Source organism: Mandrillus leucophaeus, unplaced genomic scaffold (assembly GCF_000951045.1).
Source record: "Mandrillus leucophaeus isolate KB7577 unplaced genomic scaffold, Mleu.le_1.0 Scaffold65, whole genome shotgun sequence".
In the NCBI taxonomy this organism is placed as follows: Eukaryota; Metazoa; Chordata; class Mammalia; order Primates; family Cercopithecidae; genus Mandrillus; species Mandrillus leucophaeus.
In genome coordinates this window covers 5785628-5800446 of record NW_012107030.1, presented here as the reverse complement: position 1 = coordinate 5800446, position 14819 = coordinate 5785628, and the positions used below count along the sequence as shown (strand labels likewise).

At 50.3% G+C, this 14819-nt stretch overlaps 1 protein-coding gene across 1 annotated transcript; it reads left to right on the top strand.

The window, feature by feature from the left end:
• Window positions 1-1434: 1434 nt before the first annotated feature.
• KCNK18 (potassium channel, two pore domain subfamily K, member 18) lies at window positions 1435-14176 on the top strand. Its single transcript, XM_012001115.1, has 3 exons — window positions 1435-1657; window positions 5073-5201; window positions 13377-14176. Exons 1-3 carry the CDS (start codon window positions 1435-1437, stop codon window positions 14174-14176), a joined length of 1152 nt encoding a protein of 383 aa, XP_011856505.1.
• Window positions 14177-14819: the final 643 nt, after the last annotated feature.

Genomic DNA, 14819 nt, shown 5'->3' with positions numbered 1-14819 from the left:
ACCATGCTCTTCAGAGCTGCACAGCGAGTCCTTTCTGGAAGAGGGATCTAAACCTGCCTGCATCTCCACAGCTGCCATCTGAGGCACTTTTTACCCCCACTGGTTGTCAAATGATCCTTTATTGAAGTATTTTCCTTTGTGCTTAACAAGCTGGGCATTCCGCTGTATCATTGTTGATGTCACGAGGGTGGTGACCATCAACATGGCAGCCCACAGACGGTGCAGTCCCCAGGATCTCTTTAATTGTTCCAGAGAGTTCCCTAACTAAATATCGGAGCTGCATCTGTTAGGCAATGTTGACATTCTCATGAAATGATATTTTCATTGTACTTAATGTTTTTCTGTTTCTTTCTGTCTCGTGGAGGTTCCTTGAGGGCTTTGATGATCAGGGCGGAGGCAGAAGGTACTACCTCAACCTGTGCCTGTCTGTTCTGAATGGTCAGTTTCACTGTCATCCTCAGATCCTTCAAGTTACTGGTTGCCCTAACAATGTCATTACCAATGTGTTTTGGAGACAGACACAGGGGGTTGATCTTAGGGGCCAGCACAGACATGGCACCAACATCATTCCCAGTGCACCTCAGACTTTAGTCTCGTTGGGGTCAAACTTAGGGTGCGGGGTGGAGGTAGCTGGTGTTGGATGAACCTGGATTCAGGACGACCAAAAAAAGTTGCACACTGGCCTACTCTGAACTGAAAATTGAAAGCTGGGGCACCTTTTCTCATGGCAGACAAAGGCATAGCTGAGGAAGTCCAAATGCACAAGCACAGGCCTCGCCCCTGCTTGCATCACATCTGCTAATGCCCAGCTGGCTGGAGCAACTGAGATGACCTGCTGTAAAGCCAAGTTCAAGGAAGTACTCTGCCCACCGTGAGGCCACGGCAAGAGGGGGTATGCAGCAGGGCAGTGAAGCATGGGGACCAGTAATTAGATCCACACAGGATAAAGGTCCTTTGGAAACTACTGAGCTCTGGCCGCATTAGTTACTACTATTATCACCTGTCCAGGAGACCAGGTACCCTAAGCCAAGTGGTGTCACAGGCAGCTCTCAGGAAAGAATCACTTGACTAAATGCCAAAGATCAGGTTTGGGATCTGCAATTCAAAACTGCAGTTCGGGGATAGAAAAGATTAAACGAAGCACAAAACCACCACCACACTATCCTCCCAAAGCCCCTTCCAGGCAGCTCCAGGGCCGGCCCAGCGGATCAATAGCAATCTGGGGTGCTAGGGAGGGCGCCATCTGAGTAGTTCGGATGAACTGAACATGATGAGTTGCCGGCTGCTTCCTGAGTCCTTGGGGAAGCACACGCACCATCCACTTAGCGCTGGAGCCTGGCTGTTCTCCGGGCACTCCTACCCCATCTTCCTGGCGGGGCTTAGATGCTCCTGCCTCTTCCACCAGAAACTCTTGCCCTGCATGCTCCAGGGAGGATGGAGGCCTCCGGGCACCCCCAGGCCAGGAGATGCTGCCCAGAGGCCCTGGGAAAGCTCTTTCCCGGCCTCTGCTTCCTCTGCTTTCTGGTGACCTACGCCCTGGTGGGTGCTGTGCTCTTCTCTGCCATTGAGGATGGCCAGGTCCTGGTGGCAGCAGATGATGGAGAATTTGAGAAGTTCTTGGAGGAGCTCTGCAGAATCTTGAACTGCAGTGAAACAGGTAGGTGCCTCACCGGGACAGGGTGTGCCTTTTCTCCGTGGTGGCAGCAGTCCCCTGAGAGCAGAGGGCTGCCTTCCAGGAGGCTGGGTCTGGGAGCTGCCTGCCTGGATCCTCCTCATGCCTGGGCACTTTAGGCGAGTAACTGCTTTCTGAACCTCTGTTTTCTTCTTTGAAAAGTGGGGAGACTAACCACCTTTTGGGGTTGCTGCGAAGAATGCAGGAAAGGCCCTGAGCACCCAGGAGGTACTCGGGAAAGACCAGCTCCCCTTCCTGTGTCTCAGCTCCCAGCCCCATCCAGACCAGCAGCCTCAGGGGAGGGTGGATTACTGGGAATTGGGTGGGGTGGGGTAGGGTGTGTGGGTGAGCAAATCTGGGCCTGGGGTTGGGGGGCTAAGCTGCTTCTCAGGACTATGTCTGCCTGACCCAGGATTCAGTTTGCAGGGATGAGAAGTTAGGGAACAACCCAAACTGCGTTTGAATCCCAGCAGGAGCACCAGCCCCCCACACCCCCATTTCCTGTTTTAAAGTCCTTTTCTGCTGTCTGGCTCAGGTGAGTGGGGAGGTGCTGTGAGAAGACCTGGGGGAGGGGCGGGGGTCCTGGCTCTTTTCCCGGCTGCTCTCCCAGCTTGCTCCGCAATCTGTGGAGGCAAAGCTTTGTTCTCTTTGGGCCTCAGTCTGCGGGAGAGAAGGGGACCCCCAATCTCAGGCCTGGCGGTCACAGGGACCCTGTGAGAAGCAGAAGAGACAAGGAACATTCTGGCTCTTGGAAGACAGAAGGCACTTTATAGTGTCCTTATTGCATTTTCTTTGTATTTATCACTTGTTTCTACTCTGTGTTCCACAAAGGAAGCTTGTTATTATATTCAACAGAGCAAGATAAAACAAGGGAGAGTAGATAAATGAAAGACAAATGAAACCAGACTCAAAGTCAGCAGAAGAACAGGGTGCAGGGAGCTCCTCCCCTCCCACTCTGGTGTGGGGGCTCCTTCAACATCCCCGACCTTGCTCTGGGAACAGGTGTGGCTCCCAGGGACAAGAGGCTGGTCCAGGGAGGCAGAGTACCCTGTCTGTGGAGGGTCCCACTCCCTGCATCCTTGCCAGACGGGAGCCAGCCTGCTCAGTGAACCTGGGAAACTGCTATCAAAGGGACACTGTACCATCGCAGGGTCTAGACTACCAGCAAGTTCAAGGCTCTCCAAGCCAGCAACACATCAGAATCACCCAGGGAGACTGCCTAGAGTACACATTCCCAGGCTTTTCTCCAAACCCACTTAATCAGGATCTCCAGGGCTGGGTTGGGAGTCTTAAAGTTTCCAGGATAAGCACCGTGGCTCACGCCCGTAATCCTAGCATTTTGGGAGGCCAAGGTGGGAGAATCAGGCCTGCGCAACAAGGTGAGACCCTGTCTCTACAAAAAGTTTAAAAACTTAGCCAGATGAAGTGGCATGCACTTGTAGTCCCAGCTACTTGGGAGGCTGAGGCAGGAGGATCGCTTGAGCCTGCGAGTTTGAGGCTACAGTGAGCTGTGATTGTGCCATTGCACTCCAGCCTGGATGACAGAGCCAGTCATGTCTCAAAAGTAAATAAGTAAAAATAAAGTTTATCGGGTGATTCCAATGCACAGCAGGGTATGGGAACGCAGAACTGGTCGCACTCCATTTGGTACCGATTTTCACTGGAGATTAAAATGTTCCATAAGGGTTAGTTGTATGTAGACCCTGTGGCAAACACTTCACACGTTCTCTCACCTAATCCTCACAAGAAGCCTATATGTTGGGTAGAAGTTGTCCCTCTTTTACAGATTAGGAAATTGAGGCCTTGGGAGGTTAAGCAATTTGTCTAAGTTCGCAAACTAGAAAAATGGACCCAGGGACTTAACCCCATGTATTTGGATTCCAGAGCCTGAACCTTTCACCACCATCTCAGGCTGTCTCTCTGATGGGGAAACTGAGGCTCAGAAAGCAGCCTCTTGTCCACAGTTACAGAACTTGTCAAGGTCAGAGCTGGGTCTGGAATTGAGGTGCATAGACTCCCAGGCTGGTGCCAGTTAAAAGGAATAGTGACTTCCTGCTGCATGCCAGGCTCAGTGCCATTCTCTTCAGGCTGAACTAGTCTAGCAGGTGGCCTCTGGGGTCCCAAAGTCCACTGGCTGCCCAGGCCAATTGAGCCATTCAGGAACCTCTCTGGGAAACCAGGATTCCCAACCCTGCTATTAGCCCTGGAACCCATGTTTAGGAAGTCAAGTTTTCCCAGCCCTGGAGGAGACACTCACAGGTAGCTGGTGCCCAAAGATCACAGTATGGTGGTATGATGATCAAACTCCATCAAGTTTTTATTTTTATTTTTCTAGACACAGACTTGCTCTGTCACCCAGGCTGGAGTGCAGTGGCGCTATCTCGGCTCACTGCAACCTCCACTCCCCAGGTTCAAGCGATTCTCCTGCCTCAGCCTCCCAAGTAGCTGGGACCACAGGCGTGTGCCACTAAGCCTGGCTAATTTTTGCATTTTTAGTCGAGACAGGGTCTCATCATGTTGAAAGACTGGACTTGAACTCCTGACCTCAAATGATCCGCCCACCTTAGCCCTCCAAAGTGTTGGAATTACAGGCGTGAGCCATCATGCCCGGCAAACTCCATCAAGTGTAATAACCTCCAGGAGTGGGAATGATTTGCATCTGTGTAACAGCTTGCTTTTCCTAAAAGCCTTTTGCTTTTAGTACTTGAGAACCCTGTGTGAGGCAGAGCAGAAGTTATCTTCCTTTGAAAGATGAAAGAGGCGGGGCGCGGTGGCTCGCACCTGTAATCCCAGCACTTTGGGAGGCCGAGGCAGGCGGATCACGAGGTCAAGAGATTGAGACCATCCTGGCCAACATGGTGAAATTCCGTCCCAACTAAAAATACAAAAATTAGCTGGGCAGGGGTGTGGTGGTGCACCCCTGTGGTCCCAGCTACTTGGGAGGCTGAGGCAGGAGAATTGCTTGAACCAGGGAGGCAGTGGTTGCAGCGAGCCGAGATCACACCACTGCACTCCAGCCTGGCAGCAGAGCAAGACTTTTGACTAAAAAAAAAAAAAAAAAAAAAAAAAAGAAAGAAATGGAGGTTCAGAAAAGTAAAAGGCAAAGACTACACAGCAATGCCAGGGCTAAGCTCTGGCGGGACCCCCCATGGGCCTCTCTGTTAGGTGCTTTTCTCACAGGGCTAAGTGGCCTCCTTATCTCCATGGGGACCAAAGGCAGGACCCAGGCTGCAGAAATATTTTAAAGGAGGGCTTCAATCACCAAGCTTTGGTGTTGATACTGACCACAAGGCGAGGGGGCTGCTGGTCCTTGGGGAAGACTATCCCCCTTTCACCGGGGCGGGGCTTGTCTTTACCAGCAGAACCTTTCCCTCAAATTCTTGGTCGTGTCTTTCTCCAGTGGTGGAAGATAGGAAACAGGATCTCCAGGGGCATCTGCAGAAGGTGAAGCCTCAGTGGTTTAACAGGACCACAAACTGGTCCTTCCTGAGCTCGCTCTTTTTCTGCTGCACAGTGTTCAGCACCGTGGGTAAGTGCAAAGCCACAGTCCCCCTCACGGTGGCCCTGTGAAGGGTGGGCTTCTGGGTGGCAAAGGACACTGGAATTGGGGTGTGGAGATGGCCCTCCTCTCCCTCTCTTCTTCCCTCCCTTCCTCAAATCTATATTGCACACCTACAAATAGCAGCTGCACTGGCCGAGACTTTTGCACTGAAGATGCACCAGGCCCTGTTATAAGACCTTTATGCTGATTAGCTCCTCTAGTCCTCACCATGAGGTGGGTGCTGTTATTGTTCCCATACTCCAGCAGGTCCGTCAATTTCAAAAAGTCACACAGTTCATGTGCGTTTGAACCCAGCCACTTGGGTCTAGACCCAGCACCCTGCTCCCTCTCTGTATGTATAACTTTCTATGCACCTGGCACATAGAAACTGGGAGGGAGATGCTTCCCCACCCTTATGGGCAAAATGTTGGTTTAGTGGCCCCTTTGAGGACATGACCATTGTGGCTGGAGGGCAGAGAATGGTCAGGAGAGTGGTGGGGGATGCTTCAGCAGAGCTAGGCCTCCTGGGCTGGGGGTGTGATGCCGCTGGGTCAGCAGTTAACTAAGGTCCCTCTGGTGATTAAGGGCTCACTCTGAGCTGGCTGGCCCAGCCCCAGCTTCCCTTCTGATGGGGCAGCAGTGGGGCCAGGTTGCAGGGGCCAAACCAGGCCTGGCAGGAGCCTCCCCTGCCTGGGCAGGGGTCACAGGAGGTGATGGAGCTGCCCTCAGCCACAGGGCCGGAGCCCTTGGGTCAGAGTCCCCACCAGGAGCGCGGCCCATCACTCAGCCCCTGCCCCTCTCACAGCTGGCAAAAGGGACTGCGGGCCCTCTCCTCCCTTCAAGAGAGCAAGTGCTCATCCCTAGGAGGGCCTGGCCCACAGGGGTTGCAGAGAATGGATGGGGCCCCTCATGCTGAAGGTCAGGATGTAGCAGTGGCCAGCCTGGGTCGAAGCTGTGCAATCTCCAGCAAGGGACGTCGCCCCTCTGAGCCTTTTACTGGGACCCGTAAGCACTTCTAGACCTGCCTCTCAGGGTTGGTTGATGGCTATGCATGTAAGTGGCAGCCAGGATGCCTTCAGCAGTGACGAACAGAAAACCCAACTCAGCTGGCTTAAACTGCAAGGAGAATGTCGCCTTCCAAGTCAGAAGTCCAGTGTGAGGACGGCTCTAGGCTGATACGCAGCTCATGTCCCATTTGCAGTCACGGCACTGGGCATCAGGTTTTCTCCATCCTTCTGCCCACTGAGCCACATGAGGCCACCAAGGTCCACATCCCATCCGAGCATCACTGTGTCTTATACAGAAAGGGGGGCTGCTGTCTCTCTGCATGGTTCATCAGCAGCGACGATGTCTTCCTGGCAGTCTCCCACTGGGCCTCCCATCCACCTCTATGCTGGTCCCAGGCAGGGGGATTGGAGCACCAGGATGACTAAGACTAATCGGATCTGCCCCTAAATCAGCTCGGGGAGCAGTGGGTCTGCAGGGAAGAAAGGAGGGAATGGCTGCTGTGTGGGCAACTGGGCACCCAGCTTCAGAAGTAGCCCCCATGTGGTTTCTCCCGTTCGCCTGAATGCTTTGTTTTTTGAGGTGGAGCCTTTTTCGGTCACCCAGACTGGAGTGCAGTGGCACAATCTCGGCTCACTGCAACCTCCACTTCCCTGGTTCAAGTGATTCTCATGTCTCAGCCCCCAAGTAGCTGGGATTACAGGTGTGCACCACCACACTCAGCTAATTTTAGTATTTTTTACTAGAGATGGGGTTTCGCCATGTTGGTCAGGCTGGTCTCGAACTCCTGACCTCAGGTGATCTGCCGTCCTCGGCCTCCCAAAATGCTGAGGTGCTGTACAAAGGGGCTAGAAGCTATTAAGTTTACTTTATCTTTTTGTTTTCCTTAAGCTTTTTTTGTTTTGAGACAGGGTCTTGCTCTGTCGCCCAGGCTGGAGTGCAATGGTGCCATCTCTGCTCACTACCACCTCAGGCTCCCAGGTTCAAGCAATTCTCTTGCCTCAGTCTCCCAAGTAGCTCGGATTACAGGCACCTGCCATCATGCCTGGAATTTTTTTTTTTTTTTTTTTTTTTGAGACAGAGTTTTGCTCTTGTTGCCCAGGCTGGAGTGCGATGGCGCGATCTCGGCTCACTGCAATCTCTACCTCCCGAGTTCAAGCAATTTTGCTGTCTCAGTCTCCCGAGTAGCTGACTATGCCATGCATGGCTAATTTTTGTATTTTTAGTAGAGATGGGGTTTCATCATATCCATCAGTGTGGTCTTGAACTCCTGACATCAGGTGATCCGTCTGCCTCAGCCTTCCAAAAGTGTTGGGATTACAGGCATGAGCCACCACACCAGGCCATGCCTGGCTAATTTTTGCATTTTTGTAGAAACAGGGTTTCACCATGTTGGCCAGGCTGGTCTTGAACTCCTGACCTCAGGTGATCCACCTGCCTCGGCCTCTCAAAGCACTGGGATTATAGGCGTGCTCCACCGTGCCCAGCCTCCTCAAGAATTTAGATTGGTCCAGGTGCCCTGGCTTATGCCTATAATCCCAGCACTTTGGGAGGATGAGGTGAGAGTTGGAGACCAGTCTGGGAAATACAATGAGACCTCGTCTCTACAAAAAATTAAAAAATCAGTTGGGAGTGGTGACGTGCACCTGTAGTCCCTGCTACTCAGGAGGCTGAGGTGGGAGCATCACTTGAGCCCTGGAGGTTGAGGCTGCAGTGAGCCATGATCATGCCACTGCATTCCAGCCTGGGAGGCAAGAGTTGGCCTGGATGGCAGAGTCTGTCTCTGGCAGAGTCTGTCTCAAACAAGCAAACAAACCCGAAAAAACCTTAGATGCATCTGAGGCAGGATTTCTCAACCTCAGCACTATCAGCCTCTTGCATGGGATAATTCTCTGTGGAGGAGGCTCCTGTGCAATGTAGGATATTGAGCAGCATCTCTGGCCTCCACCCACCAGATGCAATAGCACTTTCCCCACTGTCCCCACCCATTATGGCAGCCACAAGTCTCCAGGCATTGCCAAATTTCCCCTGGGGGACAAAATTGCCCCCGTTGAGAACTGATCTATTGCAATCGTTGTCAAAATGTGGTCCCTGAGTAACATCGATATCACTGGGAAACTTGTTAGAAATGCAAATTAATTCTCAGGAGCCATTCTAGACCTACTGAGCCAGACACCATGGTTGTGGGGCCCAGCAATCTGTAGTTTAGAAAGTCCTCCATGTGATTCTGATGTGTGCTAATGTTTGAGAAGCATGCCCTGGCTGCATGTCAGAGTCACCTGCAGAGCTTTTGCAAGCTCCCATGTGCGGACCCTGCCCTAGACCAAACGATTAGAATCCCTAGGGACCAGGCCCAGGCATCAGTATTTTCCAGGACCCTCCAGGTGATTCTAGTGGAAGTCTAGGCTGTGAGTCACTGATCTAATGGAAATGCATTAGCTTGGCTTAAATTCCAAGAAGGCCATGCTACTGCCCATTGTACAAGTCAATTAGGACATCATGCCGCCCAGAAATTACAACTGGAAGAGGATGTTGGGGAATGTTCCGCACTGTCCAAAATCAATAATGGTGTTTGAAAGTCCCTCTGGTAATACTGCTTCCTGCCCTGCATCTCTGGATCATCTGAAATGCACCTGGCCTTAATGCTAAGAACAGGATACCTGACAGGTGTGAGGTCAGTCAAGCCCCAGTCATTCTCAACTGGGTCAGCTGTCTTGGATTAGAAAGGAAAGTGCATGGGCTATTAAGTACTTACAGGCTAAGTACAGTGAACTGATTGTATCAAAATATATGAATGCATTCTAAGAAATAATGAGTTCCATTATGCATTTCGGCATTCAGTAATTAGGATAGTTAATACATTCCATTTGTAGGGGTTGTGTGCTCTCTGAGACCTGCTTCCTTGAAACATTTTCAGGAATGTGACATATTGCATATTTTGGATTACAAAAGTATCTCACCCAGAGGCAGCCAAAAAGGCTTTGTTTATAATCCTGTAAACCCACCTTCACCAACGACAGCAGTGGATTCCGGTGGATTCACAGTGCCTGCTCTGTGCTCAAATCCCAGCTCCTTTCAGACACTCCAATCCAAACCATCCTCCTGTCTTGAGATTTCTGCCAAAATTGTCTAGTCAGTCTCTACAGGTCTCTCCTCTCAGCTCCTGCCTTAGCCACAGTCCCCTTCATCTCTCACCTGGGCAGGAACCATAGCCTCCCCACTTATCTTCCTGTGTCCATCTGAAGCCCTCCAGTTTACTGTCTGTGATGCAGTCAGGATGATCTTTTCAAGATGCGAACCAAGTCAGGAGTGGTGGCTCACTCCTGTAGTAAGCCCAGCACTTTGCAGGGCTGAGGTGGGCAGATCACTTGAGGTCAGGAGTTCAAGACCAGCCTGGCCAACATGGTGAAACCTTATCTCTACTAAAAATCCAAAAATTAGCCAGGCATGGTGGTACGCCTGTCTGTAGTCCCAGCTACTCAGGAGGTTGAGGCAGGAGAATTGCTTGAACCCAGGAGGTGGAGGTTGCAGTGAGCCAAGGTCACGCCTCTTCACTCCAGCCAGGGTAAAAGAGCAAGATCCCATCTTAAAAAAAAAAAGATGCAAACTTGATTTTGTTTCCTGTGGCTGCTGTAATAAATTTCCACAAACTCGGTGGCTTGAAGCAATAGAAATTTATTCTGTCAAGATCTGGAGGCCAGAAGTTTGAAATCAGTTTTACTGATTTCAAAAATCAAGGTATTGGCAGAGCCATGCTCCCTCTGAGGCTCTAGGGGAGGACCCTTCCTTGGCAGCTTCTGGTGGCTGCCAGCATTCCCTGGCTTATGGCCACATCACTCTGGTCTCTGCCTCTGAGGTCATATTACCTCCTCTTCTCTGTGTGTAAAATATCTTGCTCAGGCTCTCCCTTATCAGGACACTTGTAATGATACCTAGGGCCACACACACAATCCAGGATAACTTCCTCATCTCGAGATCCTTAATCACGTCTACAAAGACTCACTTTCCAAATATGGCAGCACTGACAGATTCCAGGAATTAAGACTTGGCTATATTTGGGGGCTGTCATTTTTCAGCCTTCCACACTGATCAAGGCGCTCCCCCATCTGCCATGGAAGCCGTTAGATGCTGCCTACCTCCCAGCCTCACCTTGCTCCCCTCCCCTACCTCCCTGTACACTGGCCACACTGGCCTTCTCTTGGTTCCTTAAACCTGGGTGACAGCTATACTCAGAGTGACATCTTGGTGAAAAATTAGAAAACCATATCCCTCGCTAGGCAGACACAGCCCAGTGCCGCGAGCCCTGAGCTCTCAGCTTGGTAAGTGCACAGAGGCTAGGTTTCAGCTCCCAGTCACCCCCTTGGTATATGTGCAGTACACAAGTTGCCCCACTGTCGCTGTATGGATAGCCCTTTGTCAAACCTGCCATAGGGTCTTTGCACAGGCTGCTTCCTCTCTGTTCACCTGGGTAGTTCTTGGCCCCCTGCCAACATCAGCTCAAAAATCCCCTCACAGGGAAAATCTTTCCTGGGCCCAAATCCAGGATGGATGCCTTGCGGTTGTTTTTTGTTTTCTTTTGAGCCAGGGTCTTGCCCTGTCACCCCAGCTGGAGTGCAGTAGCACAATCTCAGCTCACTGCAACCTCTGCCTCCTGGGTTCAAGCGATTCTCGTGCCTCAGCCTCCCAAGTAAGCTGGGATTACAGGTATGCACCATCACACTTGGCCAATTTTTGTATTTTTAGTAGACACAGGGTTTCACCATGTTGGCCAGGCTGGTCTTGAACTCCTGACCTCAAATGATCAGGAGCCTTGGCCCCCAAAGTGCTGGGATTACAGGCATGAGCCATCGCGCCCAGCCCAGGATAGGTGCCTTTGTTCTAATCACTCATGGTCTGCTTTTCCACTTCCTGTTATTGATCTCCATTTGTAATTCCATACCCATTAGTGTGATTTTTAAAATTAATGTCTGCCTCTCTTACCAAACCAGAGGCTCAGAGGGGTCATATCCCATATCCATTTTGCTCAGCGCTATGCCCCCAGTGCATGCAGTAAGCACTCAATAATGAATGAATGAATGAATGAATGCATGCAAATACAGTTAACTGACACTGCCATCGAATGGTACCTAGTGGAACCAGCCAGAGTGGCATGGAGTGCTCTGGGATGGATGCAAACTGATGAGACTGTTTCAGGGCCACGGCTCCCTCCCGTACTTGGGACTCTGGTGAGGGTGGGCAACCTGAATACCCACCTGCTCTTGGACGGCAGAGCCCGAGGCCAAAGTGTGCCACAGGGAGCTGCACTTCTGGAGGAAGTTGGGGCTTAGCCAGCTGAGGAGTTGCCTTCAGATTAATTTACATAATTGAGCTGGGTTTTTCTGTATTAATCATCCTTTATGACATCAAAATTAAACACAGGCATTAAATATAAAAGTTTTGTCTTCTGCTTGTTGAAGTCATTGATGCTTGCCTGCTCCAGCATATCTAGCCATCCGTGCTGTGGGGTTTGAGGTCTGTCTGCTCCTGCCCCTCTGTCGGTGCAAGGGGAGGGGAGGGGCTCCCGACGGGGATGGAGACCTCAGCTCATCCCCTCCTTTGTTTTGCTGCCGGGTTCTCTCTGATTGAATGGTCCTGCCCCTGGATGCTCCTGAGGGTGACAGCACTGGTTGGGGACCTGAGAGTCCTGTGGATTTGACCCCAACTCCACTGCGTATCACGTGTATGCTCACGGGCAAGCTACTTCGTTTCTCTGTGCTTCAGTTTCCCCACCTGTGAATGGTGATAACAATACCTCCCTATGAAGGCTGACTGACGCCCAGCCCACAGGAAGTGCTCACTAGGCAGCTAAGGTCTGGAGGGTGAAGACACCACTTATCAGTTGTGCACTGTGTGTCAAGCATGGGCCTCATGTAATCCTCCCAGCTAGTCAATATGCAAAGTAGGCATTGTCATCCCCATCTTACAGATGAAGCCTGAAAATGTGAGCAGTCAAGTAATTTTTTTTTTTTTTTGGGAGACAGAGTCTCGCTCTGTATTTTTTGTATTTTTTAGTAGAGATGGGGTTTCACCGTGTTAGCCAGGATGGTCTCGATCTCCTGACTTTGTGATCCACCCGTCTCGGCCTCCCAAAGTGCTGGAATTACAGACTTGAGCCACCGTGCCCCGCCGCAGTCAAGTAATATTATCATAAATAGTAGAGCTGGGATTCAAAGCAAGGTCAGTCAGAACTTAGATGCTGGGAGGCTAATTGCTTCATTAGGAACATGTTTGTCTAATCTGCTAGGCAACAAATAGCTCTGAGGGCAATTGTATTTTACTCATCTTCCATCTTTCTGTTTTTCCTAATACTATACACACTGCTGAGCACACCGTGGGGACACAATAAGTGCCTCTTACATAGAAACAAATAGCCCAGTCCTCTTATGGAGGACAGGAGTGGCTTTTTTTTTTTTTTTTTTTTTTTTTAAGATCTCAGCTCATTGCAACCTCCACCTCCTGGCTTCAAACGATTCTCCTGCCTCAACCTCCTGAGTAGATGGGACTACAGGCGCCCGCCACCACGCCTAATTTTTGTATTTTTAGTAGAGACGGGGTTTCACCATATTGGCCAGACTGATCTCCAACTCCTGACCTCAGGTAATCTGCCCACCTTGGCCTCCCAAAGCGCTGGGATTACAGGCATGAACCACCACACCCGGCCAAGGGCAGCTTCTTAAAAGCCAGCACCTTCACAGAGAATAAAAGTGGCGTTGGATATGATTACAAAGCCATCCATCCTCTCTCACTTGTATTCATCCTGTCCTTCCAGGTCAGCTGAGGCCTTCCTTTAGGGGGTGGTCAGAAATGGCCAGAGCAGAATCAAAGGCAATCTGTCCACCCCAAACCTGTGCTGGTCCCCTGCCAAGGACATTTCAAGTCAAAGACCTGGATATCAGTTGCTCCTCATCCTAAAGGGAAGCTGGGTTTCACTCCTTTCCCTCCCAGCAAAGTAGGCCTAATGCCAGACCAGTGGCTGAATGCTTTGAGATGAGTATTTCCAAAAACATTGTGTAAAATGTCATGCCAAGGAGGGGAAATGGCAGAAGGTCTCTTTAAAGCTTTTTGGGGGGGAAAAGGGAAGGGGCCAGATGCAAACTCTAAGTCCATCTTCTTTTTCAGGCTATGGCTACATCTACCCTGTCACCAGGCTTGGCAAGTACTTGTGCATGCTCTATGCTCTCTTTGGTATCCCCCTGATGTTCCTCGTTCTCACGGACACAGGTGACATCCTGGCAACCATCTTATCCACATCTTATAATCGGTTCCGAAAATTCCCTTTCTTTACCCGCCCCCTCTCCAAGTGGTGCCCCAAATCTCTCTTCAAGAAAAAACCAGAACCCAAGCCCACAGATGAAGCTGTCCCTCAGATCATCATCGGTGCTGAAGAGCTTCCAGGCCCCAAACTTGACAAATGTCCTTCACGCCCAAGCTGCAGCATGGAGCTGTTTGAGAGATCTCATGCGCGAGAGAAACAGAACACACTGCAACTTCCCCCACAAGCCATGGAGAGGAGTAACTCGTGTCCTGAACTGGTGCTGGGGAGACTCTCATACTCCATCATCAGCAACCTGGATGAAGTTGGACAGCAGGTGGAGAGGCTGGACATCCCTCTCCCTATCATTGCCCTTATTGTTTTTGCCTACATTTCCTGTGCAGCTGCCATCCTCCCCTTCTGGGAGACACAGTTGGATTTTGAGAATGCCTTCTATTTCTGCTTTGTCACGCTGACCACCATTGGGTTTGGGGATACTGTTTTAGAACACCCTAACTTCTTCCTGTTCTTCTCCATTTATATCATCATTGGAATGGAGATTGTGTTCATTGCTTTCAAGTTGGTGCAAAACAGGCTGATTGACATATACAAAAATGTTATGCTATTCTTTGCAAAAGGGAAGTTTTACCACCTTGTTAAAAAGTGAAGGGTTCATTATCTCTCAGATGACAGACACTGGCTGAGCTGGTTTTCTTGTGTTGTCTTTCAGGGTCATGTAGCCTGTCACCTGAGACCCTGAGTCTTGGAGGCAAATCCCTTATGAGAGCCGAGTTCACTCTTGAGGCCCTGCAGAAATTTGGCCAATGACCTTTGTGTCAGGGCATTAGGAGAAAAACTATCACCATTCCCCAAAGTCCAATTAATGTATCTGTCCTCCTTTTTTAAATGCACCACCTCATGTAGATGAAGCAACCTTACGGATGCCACTGCTTTTCTTGAAATATGAGAAACAAAACACCTTTATTCTTGGAAGTTGTACTTTCAGTTAAATTAAAATCTTCCTGAGCTGTTCTTTGTTACCCAAAAAAGAACTAGTGTGAACATCCTCTTTTCTTGAATGACTGCATGAGTGCATGTAAGACCAGCCCAATCCCAGCCCCTGTAAAATACATAGATGTTGGGTGTCACCAAAATGGTAAAGTAGAAGCAATCTGGCTTCACTGCCCCCCATAGAAAACCAACAACAACGATCTAGTGCCAAGATGATAAACACCAATATCCCAGAACTCAAAACTGAGGCTTTGACAAATCCTGGGGCCACAGAAAAGTGAAAAACTGTGAGCAGAAGG